The sequence below is a fragment of the Antechinus flavipes genome, chromosome 3 (genome assembly GCF_016432865.1).
Source record: "Antechinus flavipes isolate AdamAnt ecotype Samford, QLD, Australia chromosome 3, AdamAnt_v2, whole genome shotgun sequence".
Classification (NCBI taxonomy): domain Eukaryota; kingdom Metazoa; phylum Chordata; class Mammalia; order Dasyuromorphia; family Dasyuridae; genus Antechinus; species Antechinus flavipes.
Window position 1 is genome coordinate 343,470,239 of NC_067400.1, and position 12,484 is coordinate 343,482,722.

The 12,484-nt window shown below is 33.3% G+C and overlaps 1 protein-coding gene across 1 annotated transcript in view; it reads right to left on the bottom strand.

Moving 5' to 3' along the window:
• The window catches only part of CNTNAP5 (contactin associated protein family member 5), a 913,682-nt gene that overhangs the window by 162,029 nt on the left and 739,169 nt on the right, over positions 1-12,484 (bottom strand). Inside the window, exons 15-16 of the mRNA XM_051985717.1 lie at positions 2,404-2,531; positions 1,992-2,162 (exon numbers count right to left, since the gene is read on the bottom strand). Coding sequence (XP_051841677.1) covers positions 1,992-2,162; positions 2,404-2,531 — 299 coding nt within the window. The remainder of the gene's footprint in view (positions 1-1,991; positions 2,163-2,403; positions 2,532-12,484) is intronic.

Sequence of the window (12,484 nt, forward strand, 5' to 3'; positions counted from 1 at the left end):
TGCTAACCTGAATTTTTTAAACCATACTAAGAGTGAAGTACTAGATCACAAAGTACAAACAAATTGGACTTAGATGTGCAATTAACACTAAATCATACCTCATTACCTTGTGGTAATGCACCATGACATTTGTGTTAATGAATCAAAAGGCTGTGGGGCATGATTTTATTAAATTTTATGTTAAGGTTATTATAACCATATTATGAAATAGTTGGTACTCAATGCCACATTTTCAGTGCCCAGCAGAGTTGAGAATGAAGAATCCTATTTCACATTCAAAATCTCAATTGCTTCCTTTCTTTAATACCTGAAATCACTGGAATAAAAGGAGGTTAAAGGTTTCAATTAAGGAGATCATTTTTTTCCTTATGTGCATTGGGTTAGGTTGCAATAGAATCACTTAGCATCTCTCTATTTAGCAAGAGCCCTTTGTAATAATCAGGAGTAGTCTCTTTAGGCAAGATCTTCCATTTACTCTTTGGTGGGAATGGAGGAGAAGATGCTCTCAAATTTCAAAGTATATTTTATTTTAGCGCTATTTACCTGTTAAAGATATTTTATGCAATTGGGCCATTGATGCAATCCAGTCAATTAATTCAATCTGACTATGCAAGGGCATTGAACTTGAAATAGAAGGAATATCTATTTACAAGCAAGAGTGTACAAAGGTGAAGCAGCAAAAGCTCCCTGCAAACAAGACTGCAACTAAACAGGCAAGGGCTAATTGGGTGATGACCATGAACTGCAATCCTCACCCTGCAATAAAACATCCCCAGTGTTGGAAAATAGATCAGACAATCTCTTTTAGTGATAAATATCAGACCAGGAGGCCAAAAATTAGTCAGAATAAAAAACAAAACTCAATAATTTGTGATTTTTCTTCTGGTGAATAGTATCACCATATACACAGACTTTTCATGGTAGCTTCCAAGTAATTGTGGCTTTAAAATACTTTGAGCAGTCATTGAGATAAGAGTCAGAAAGTCAGTTGTCAAACATATATTATTTTTTTCCTCCTTCATCAGGACCTATCATTGCTGAAAGCTATCATTCTTGTGACAGTCTCCAAGAATATAATCACCTGCATTTTATAGCAAGGCAAATAACTTGGAATAGAACCCATCATGGAACAGAGCTTTATATCACTTTGAAAAGTTGAGCAAGACCTGTGAAAATGAAAGCTAAACTTTGGGATGCTCTTTCAAAGGATCTCATGGTATAAAATAATCTTCTAGGATGTTGTTAGATTGGAGGTAATTCATTAATAATGTTTATTGTAGAATCCTAGAATTTTAAAACTAGAAGAGATCTTATAGAAAATATTCTTCAATTTTGATTAATTCTTTGTCTTTGATTAATTCATGTGTAAATTGGGTTTCAGTGAGGCAGAATTCGATGGAGTTATCAACCTCACTATCTCTTCCAGAGCTGCCCCTATCCACTGGCAGGATAGAGTCAAGATGCCTGGTGATGACTCTAGATGCATTGGATGTCTTTGGTGCCTTCAATGTCTAACCAAGCTCTAAGAGTTCCACAACACATGGTTCACCTGCCTTCATGGCCATTGGAAAAAAAAAATGTTCTTGTTCACTGATATCACCAGCGGAAGTCTTTACATGCTTGGAGTAGACACTCCCCTAACTTATTATAGGGTCTGAGACTTCTTGGTTACTGGTTTAGCTGGTTTAGTCAGTTTGATGAAACATTTTACCAGGTTGTGGCCATTGTGCATGTTGTAGCTTCTTGGAGCTACAGGTGAGAGTTAGGTATATCAAGTGGACACCAAAGGTAAAAAGCAGCCCTGTAAAGGGCTCAGCAGTCCTCATTCAGAGGCACTAGTCTTCCCTGAACAAACTGTATGCTTGGATGAATAAATTGAAAGATGAGCAAGTTAAGTTGAATGACTAAAGTTCACAGAGGTAGTCAAGTCTGGATGTCATCCCCCATTCGGATGTGTCATATGTGTCAAATTCCTTAACATAGTCACTTACAGCTTATTTCCAGTCGAATGAAGTCTTTAATGCCCAGATTTTCCAAGAAGATGCCAGATAAAGCCGTGGTTTTGAAAAATAATGAAATATCAGCGCTGAATTCTGCATGAAAGGTGGGGAAGTGAAGGTAAGAGGCTTCTGTATTAAATGAGGCTGCATTCCAAAAATGCCCTGGGGGGAAAACAAACATCCTTCATTGGTATGGAAGGCAGTGGTTGCATGGAATGAATTAGAATATCTCTTACCAGAGTTCCTTTTCATGGAAGGGGGTTTGAGGGATAGTGGACAAAGCAAGTGATGTTTCTGAGCTGTGGAGGGCTTAGAGGGAAAGGGAAAGTGAGCATATGAAGGTGGTGAAGCATCTCATACTTAAATAACATGAATCAAAAGAGTCTTTTGGTTTATTACTCACGGTCTCCATAGCAACGTAATGGGCCAATTCTCCAGGCAGCTTCTGAGTTTGATCTGTTGGTATCAGTGATAACTATCTGGGTGACAGGCAAGTGGTCTTTGAATGAAAGAAGGCCAGTGTCATTTGTCCTACAAAAATAAATACAGAACACATCTTTTATTTTTACCCCTTTTCAAGGTTAATACTAGAGATTTTTCAGTATCCTGTTTTTCCAGAATGATCTCTGAACCTGAGGGCAGATGAGCCAGAAGGAAAAAAAGCAAAACAGGAAGGAAAAACAAACCTTTTCCATTTCATTAGCAACCTAAGAATTTGAGAAAAGCTGAGAACTTAAATCTTAAAATTTATGGTCAGTTTCTAAGTACAAAAAGATTTTCATTTTTGCTCTTTTCTGAAAAACAGAGGGGTTTCAGGAATTACAACTAACTACCCAAAAAACTTAAGAACACCTACACCCAGACAAATAGCAATTTAAATTGTCTGGTCTTGGGCTGGATTAAAGACCACTTCCCCTGCTTGTAAAGAGATCTACTTTCTTAGGAACTACCTCATTGCCAACAGTACAAATCCTACTTCCATAAGATTCAAAGGTTCATTTCAGAGAACTGCTAACAGGTTTTGATCAGTGTTCGAATCTGATTACTGCTTTTGTCTCTTTCCAGAAACAGATCTTGGCATAGCTTTCCTTTCTATCTTTAATTTTTTTCTTAAAAAATTCCTGGAAAGTATGGCTATTTTTTTTATTTAAAAAAATGCTTATCACACAGTAATAATTATCATTGATTCATATAGTTCCTTTACCTATTAGCTTTTGTAAGGTGAAATGGAACTCACAATTTTAGAGACTTGTCTTAGTTCACTACCTTAGGCAAATAATTTAAAATTTTGAGGCCTTTGTTTCCTTACCTGTAAAATGTATGATTTCAACCAGATGGACTCAGATATCCCTCTACTTCTAAACCTATGACTCCATCATCTGTTTTCCCTATTTCCATTTTAAATTTTGATTAGGATTTCCTTCAAGTATGTAAAGAATTTCTAATAAAAGGAAATCAGAAGAGATTAAGTATCTGGTTATTTAGATTGTGATTGGGTTTAGAAAGGATAGATATAGGCATTCCTGTCTTGAGCAATATGTATGACAATCACACAATTTTACTTTAAAAATGAGGGAAAAAGTGTTTGGCTTACTTTATCTAAACAAGTAGAAATCAAACAACATATCTGAAATCACTGAGCAAAACCAAGTCTAAAATGTAGTTCCAATATACTCATCTATCCTAGTTTCGTGATAGAATTCAATCAAAATAAGGGCAATAGATGCTAAAGTAATTCCAAGATCTCACAAATCGCATGATTTTATTATTAGCTAGAATATCAGAGGAAATCTACTCCAATTTTCTCATTGTATACATAAGAAAATTGAATAAGAAAAAAGTTAAATGAATCATATGACTTAATAAAAGTCCCAATGGACTAGGAATGTCAAGAGTTTTGAAACAGTTTCAGCCTCTGGTAGCAACCACCTTGGTGAATATGCCTTTCTTCATAAATATAATGACAGAGCTGGACTAGATTAGATCTAAGGTTCCTTCCAATTCCAATTTGATGAGTCTGATTTGCCCAATTTCCTGATTGCCAATCAAGAGTCCTTGGAAATATTCTATAATGTTGCATGTTCCTTTCCCAAAAGGAAAGCCATGTTCCTGCTGACTGAAGTAAATGATTTCCATTTGATCATTGGTTAACAGTAGCATTTATCAAAAATATTGAAATTCTTTAAGAAGTTTAGTTGTTCATAATGTCAATTTGCAATGAAATCCATTGGACTAGGCATGTTTGAGTTAACAACTAAGAGGAAAAATTAGACTGAGTTGGAGCCCCAAAAGTTTCAGTGGAGATAATGAGGGTCTTTAGATTTCTCCTTAGAGCTACAGATTTAGTCTGCCTTGCAACAATAACTTTGCAGAATCACTACACAATCCTGTGCCTTGCTTCTCCTTTGATATAAAATCTCCATTTTTATTTGTTAGCTATTATTCTGAATTTTATTTCTATTAAGGTTGTCTTACTTCTTTCTATTTTGACATTATTATTTTTAAGTTGTCAACTAAGATGAATGGCTTGACCAGTATTGTCAGCCATTAATTTCTATTAATTAAGTTAGAGCCATTCAGAAGGAATGGTCAAAGTTCTTTTTACATCTCCTAAATAATAAACTAGTTTATTAAAATACCTCTGTTTTACAATTTGAAAATTTCTCTGTAGAAAACTACCTTTGCTTCATAAGGCATATGGTGAGAGTCAGGTACAGAAAAGTTACAGCACTAACTAATGGTTACTTAACTTTAATGAAATTATGTATTCTTGATTATCTTTATTTCCCCATGGACTTCTTTGTTTTGATTCCATTCTTGGATTGTTCTTATTGCTGTTTTTGTATTAATTACATGTGTAATTTCTTTCCATTACTTTTATTTCTCCAATCAATATATGTCTCATAAAAAATTTTAATTGCCACTGATAATAGCAATAGTTGCACTCTCTGGCTCAGTAAATACTAACATTAAAAAAATACAAAAGGAAAAAGAAACAAAAAAATAATTAATGAAATTATATTAAATAAAAAAAAAATTAAGCACATTAATTTTACCTCTAAACTGAGAAGAATCAATCCCAGATCCTCAATCTAATGAAATGGATTCCCAACCTCATAAATACATTTGATAGACTTTAATGATAATATTATCTAATGCCTTTAATTAATTATATTGAAATTCTTTAAGAAGTTGATTGTACATAATTTATCAGGGTCCAGGGGAACCAATGAGTCCTGAAGATATGGAGGAACTTGCCCACCACCACACAGATGGTACACAGTGCTACATTGGCAGAGTTGGAGCTTAAATCCAGCTACTCTGACTCCAAATGCAGCACTCCTTCTGCCTTACCATATTGACTCATCTAACTTCCACTTAAATTCCTTCCTGAATGGGCATAATTAGAGTCATAGCTTTCCCCTCATCATGGGAGTTGTGGCCAAGTCAAGTGAGTTTGGCAGAGGCTGGCACACATTTTGAGGGTAGATTGCTCTGTTTTAATAGGGAGCTGGAAAGTACCTTGAAACCTGATGGGAGAAAATGAGCTTTTAAGACTGCTTTTTTGAAAATGACTGGGACATTTTTTTTGGTTTCTGCAGTAAATTTCCCTTCCCTTTCCCCAAAAAACACATTTTAAAAATTTGTCTTTGGGGAAAAGAACAGAAAATGTGCTTGTTTTGTGTCCTGAATAGGTTTTAACACCATGCAATCCCGTAGATTTTCACACAAACTTTACACTGCATCTCATAATGTGACAGACTAATTTTTAAAGACTTTTGTCCCAGGAGAGGATTCTATGAAGAGGGCAGAGTAGGTCAGAAAATTCAAGCTCTACAAATAAAAAAAAAATTACCTTAGATCAAACTTCAGTTAAAAATAAGTAAGATTTAAGGCAGCATAGTGGGCCTCCTGGACAATCAGAAAAAATCAGAAGGTACCAAGGCAGATATTTGGCCCCAGTGAAGTGTAAACACATCCAAGCTAATTCCTCTGAAAAAGCAACTTGTGAATCCTAGGGCTACCTGGGTTGGATGTACTCTCAATCCTAGTCACAGGAACTTTTACTTTACAGTGTGGGGAATCAAACAATCAAGTCAAGGAAAATGGAAAGAACCTCTGATGATAAAGAATGCCAGGATCAATTGTGTTGCTGAGACACAACCTTGAGTGAAAGGGACCAGCAAAAACCAGAAGCAGTGGGGCCAAGATGTTTCTCAATGCAGACATTAATAGGTTAAAGAGGAGAACTGAAGGAAGACCTGAGGTCAGAGGCAACATCCCTCATACCATAGAACTTAGAGATGACTACACCAACAATCTGCTACAGAAGGAGCAGGCAAAGTAAAAAGAATTAATCACAGAAACTTACTATGGGAATAGGGAAGACTAGAATTCATCTTCAAAGGAGGATAACATAATAAAAATCCCTTTCCTATCCCAAAGAGTGGCATAAAATAGTCATCACCTCCCTAAAAAGAATTTATTGAGAAACTTTAAAACATTTAAAATTAACTAATAAAGATTGAGGAAAATTAAAAACAAAAACAACAATAAGAACAATCCAAGAAAAATAAGATTATGTAAACAAAATCATTAAACTAGAAAAGAAGATTCAAAACTTAAGGAAGAAAAAGACTCTTTGAAAAATAAAATTGGATAAAGGGAAGCCAGTGAAGTTATAAAAGACCAAAAAATAATAAAACAAAATAATACGGTTGAAAAAATAGAAGAGAATGTGACATCTCATTAAAAATAGAGCTGAAGAACAGATGAAAAAGATAAAACATAAGAATATTATAAACTGATTAAAAGCTACGAAAATCCCCAAATCATAATACATGAAATATTAAGGAAAAATTGAAGAAGAGGGAAAAAGAGAAATAGAAAAAAAAATATAACAATCACCACCTGAAAGAAATCCTATGAGGAAATCCTATAGGAACATCATAGCCAAATACTGAAACCCCACAGATCAAGGAGAAAATATTGCAAGCAACAAGAAATAAACAATTAAATATGATAAAATCATAATTACAATCACATAATACCTAGCAGTGACTACATTATGAGACTACAGGTCCTGGAACACTATGTGTTAAGAGTAATGGAACTAGAGTTGTGGCAGAAAATATATCCAACAAAAATTTAACAAAATTCTGGATGAAAATAATAGACATTCAACTAATTATCAGATGTTCAGGATTTTGTTTAAAAAATTCCTGAATTTAATGAAAAAATTTTAAATATAAGATGCAAGAGAAATATCAGTGAAACTTTAAAAATTAACTTCAAGGGCCTCAATAATGACAAACTTTATTAGGCATATACATGAAAATATTAATCATATGTTTAAGATTATTATTAGTAGGTAGTTCAAAAGTAAGATTGGTGAAGTTGAATATGATGTGATTCTTAAAAAAAAAACAAAATTGTAAAGGGAAAGAGAAAAAAACAGGAATGTGTTAAAAAGGTAATAATGCATATATCTAGAAGGATGTAAAAGTCTTCTAAATTTATTAAGAAATAATAAGAAGAGGGAGTAGGATAAAGTGAAACATAGAAGGCATTGTAGATTAATAGGAATGGGATAAAATGCCTAAATTAAGGGGAACAGGATCAAGAAGGAATATCAATATTAAACATAGATGCACCACATGGTGACGCATCCAACTTCATACAGGAGAAGTTAATCCAGTTAGAGGAAAAAATAGATAGCAAAACTATATTAGTGGGGGATCTCAGCTTTCCTCTATTAGAATTACATAAAGCTAAGTATAAAATAAGAAAGAAGTTAAGGAGATGAATACAATTTTAGAAAACATTAGGTACAATAGACCTTGGAGAAAATTGAATGGGGATAGAAAAGAATATATCCTTTTCTCATTGGTATACAATATCTACATAAAAAATAACCATGATTTGGGCATAAAACCTCATGATCAAATGCAAAAATATAAAAATAGGAAATGGGTTCTTTCAGATCATAATGCACTAAAAATTATATTCTATAAAGGCCCAGGGAAAAATAGGCTAAAAACCAATTGGAAATTAAATAATCTATTCCCAAAGAATGAATGGGTGAAACAATTAACCAAAGAAACAATTGATAATTTTATCCAAGAGTATAACAATAATGAGACAACATAACAAAACTTATGAAATGCAGCCAAAGCAGTTCTTTGGGGAAATTTTATTTATTAAATTATGTTCTTGTTTTCTTGTTTTGTCTTGATTTTCAGAATCAATTTAAAATATCTCTCTTCATCCAATTTTCCGGGTAATATATTTTCAATATTAGATAAATTGCTCTGTGCTAATTTTTCAGACTTTCCACTTTATTTTAGTAGTTCTTGTTTTACTTTTAAATTTTATGTAGTTTTTGTTATTTTACATTTTTAAAAAAATATGTTCACTATTTAGGAAAGCATTCTACTTCTTTTCTAAGCTATTTATTTTCCTTCTAAGTGCTATTATACTTTTGTTTTTCAGTTTCTTTATTTCTTCCAACTGTTTTTTTTTTTGGGGGGGGAGGCTGAGGTTTTCTACTTTTACTTATTAGGCAGTTGATTTGTATTTTTAGAGTTTCTTTTATTCTATATGCATTTTTCTTATGTTTATGCTTTCAGTCTTTTTCTTTAGAAATATTTGCTAAAGATTCCATTCTTAGTTTTGTAACTGCTAGAGCTATTATCACTTGAAGGAAGATGGACAAGAAGCCACAATAAATTTTTAGTACTTATGTAGCAGTAGAATAGACAATAAATCTGGTTAAGAATAGTTTCTCTGTGCTCTTCTTTCCAGAAGAGTTAATGTAAGATATCAAGGTTATATTGTGATCATGAAATGGTAATTAATAAGAAAAGTTTGTGATCTATAGAAAGGATAAGAAAGGAGGGTTGCATCACCAAACAAAATGTGAAGATTCTGCATCAGGCTCTTTTCATAGAAATATGTACAAATTGGGAATTCAGAGCTTAAGCAAAATACAGGGAACTTGGGAAAGTGTTTGGAGAAAGAGCAACACCAGATGGCTAACAGGCCTAAAAATGGCATTTGTGAGGAAACACTAAAACCCAAACCACTCAGGATTTATATAGAACTTTCCTGCCAAGGACTTAAAGTGTTTCTACCTATTGTTTCAAATACAGTATTCTTGTGAATACTAAATGAGGGGCAAAATGTTGCTAAATTCTCACAACCAGTAACGGGATATTTTTAAGTCTTTCCAGTTTTATAAACATGATCTAATTTAAGTATCCTAAAAATTCTTTGAGATAAGTACTGTAAGTTTTATATGAGTAAAACTGAAGCTTTGAGAGATTATATTACTCACTGTTGGCCCCATTGCTAAAATTTTTTTTGAGGCAATTGGAGTTATTACTTATGCAGTATTGCATATCTAGAAAGTGTTAAGTTATTGAGGTTGGCTTTGAACTCAGTTCCTCCTGAATTCAGGGCTGGTACTCTATCCACTGTGCCATCTAGTTACTCCTGTTAGTAAGTTTAAGAAATGGGATTTGAATTTCAGTCTTCCAAATTCCATATCTAGCACACTAAGCTAAGCTGCTAAGAAGAAGAAATAATTTTTTTTCCTAACAGTTCATCTCTATAGCTATGTTAAAAAGGGAATTTAGGGTAAAGGATAAAACCCTATTTATCACTTATATTGCTATGAAAGGTCCTGTGGGATAATGGAGAAAGAGTTTGCCTGGGATTCAGGAAGACCTGTGTTAAAATTCCATTTCTGACACAAAATATTTGTATAAATCCCTAGGTAAATCACTTAAACTTTTAGAGTCCAATGTGCTTAGTTTAGACTATACATTGTAGAAATGATATAGATCTCAATTCAATTAATCAGAAAGCTTCTATCCAGTACCTAATGCCATTCAAACAAATTACTGGTCACTGGTTTGTTAGAGAGAATATTCTCTTGAGATTTTCCCTATGCTAATAGTCAATGGCAGCAGACAATAAAAACTATATAGTCCTTCTCAAAGTTAGAGGGTCATACATGAAGACTAATGACTTTCTTTAAATGTATAGATTCTAAGTTCTAAGAAATGATTATGATTTTCAATTATTTTTTTATCAAGAAAGCCTCCAAATTGTGTGTGCATATAGGGATATGTGTGTGTGTATGCATGTATGCATGTGTGTGTATGTGTATATATATATATATACATATAAGTATATATATATATATATATATATATATATATATATATATATATATATATATAGTATGTATAAGTGTGAGCATGTGTATCTGTGGTACAAATTGTATGATGCATGGGTTATTTGGTATATATGTGTGTGTGTATGCATATGCCCCATGTATATACATGTCATATACACATGTGTATGTACATATACATGTCATATACACATGTGTATGTACATATAAAAGAACTCACTTGTATATATACACATATGTCATATACCATATATAATACACAAACACAGATGTGTATACAAGTTCCTTATATCTAGCATAGAGATAATGTCTATTATTGATGTGTCATATGTATGGAATTATATATATATGCATTTATGTACATATATGCATACTACAGTTTGTATGTCTACATAGATGGTATGTTCAGTCCAGTTTCCTAATTGTTGTTCACAGCCCCAAAGGGGGTATCATAAATGAATATGGGTGGGAGTCATAAAATTATATATAAAATTATGATTTATGCTCATTAATTTTTTATTTTGAATATTTATTTACCATGGTCACATAAAAATTTCTTAGGTGAAAAGGAATAATAAATAGAAAAAGTTTAAGATGTCTTCATATACAGCATATAAGTATATAAGATAAAATGTGTGTATATGTAAATGTATATATATATACATATATGAACATACACAGTACATAAGTGCATGTGTGTATCTAAATAGCTAAAAAGATAGGGAAATAAATATACAAACACATATTCACACCATATAAGAAAACAGCATATGCACAGATGGGAAATGTAAGATGATATCATTGTTGAAGGGAAAAAAAAAATATGTATTTCTGTAGCCAAAAAAAAAAAAAAAATAGTACTGAGGAAACAGGGTTTTGAGGGAAGGAACACTAGACAGGGATTCAAGAGAACTCCTATTTCAAATTTAGCTATTATGACCTTGAACAAGACAATTCTCCTTTCTGAATTTCAGTTTCTTCATCTGTAAAAAGAGGATGAATTATCATTGATCTCTAATATCACTTCCACCCCACAAAAATCTTTGTAATGTTCTTTATCTGGGGTAAAGAGCTTCTAATTTGATTACACTAGGAATATCTTATTTAAGCTGTGGAACATTAAAAAGATGCATACTTTGTCTATTAACACTGAATTTCCTTTTCTTCCTTTACTCTCCTACCCCACCTCCTGCGAGATGGCAGTTTAGCCTATCTCCACACAAACAATTCATTTATTTGCTCTTTTCAGTGAATATGGAACAGAATTGTCACCACGTTTGCTTTCTTTTTTCATGCTCAACTGCCTATCCAGCTAAGAGTAGTGTCAGAAAATACCCAATTCCAATGCTGCTGACAGTCTGAGTCATTAAAAGGAAAAGGAAAAGTTCTCAACACAGCCTTTACTGAGTTGCTATTTGCCTTTCCTCTCTTCTGGAATGGCAGCCACTCAGAAGACTGCTAAACAGGAGATCAGTGTTAGCAGCTGGCTCAGGTGCTGAGATAGGCATTGCTTATAATCATTTGAGCTCAAGAAGTGAATTGGTTTCTGATGTGATTGGGGCTTTTATTTCTTCCTTCCCTCCAATTCCCCTCCTCCTCAGTTTCCTCAAGCTCACTTGTCTGGAACATCACTCCAGTAAAAAATATCTGAATTCTAGTCAGAACATTGTCACTCACCATGTAGTGACCCTGGAAAAATCATTTAAACTCTCCAAACTCCAGTTTCCTCATCAATAAATAAATTATTCGACCAATAGGTATTTATGAAGCACCAACCTGAGGTTACAAAGAAACAAATGGAACAAGCCCTGAGGATTTATTGAGGATTTGTATTCTATCAAAGAAGAAATGTATACACATTTAAATACACACACATACAAACGCACCACAAATATAACATACCAAAGACATACAACAATTTCCATGGAGAAGGGATCATACTGCAGATGGAGAGATCAGATGAGGTTTTGTGTGGGTGCTGGCTTTTATGCTGAACTATGAAAGACATTGATGATTCCAAAGTGCCTTCCAGATATAGAAACAGGCCACATAAAGTCATTGAGATGGGCCATATAGTGTGTGTGAGGAAGAGTAAGGGCAGTTGGCTGTTATAAAGAGTATATAAAAGGAATTATTGTATGATAAATCTGAAAAGGCAGGCTGAAGTCAGATTGTAAAAAGCTTTAAATGTCAAAAGGATTTATGGTATAGTAGATAGTGTTAGATTTGGAGTTAAGAAAGCCTATTTTCCAATCCTGCACTGATATTTACTATCTATTTGATT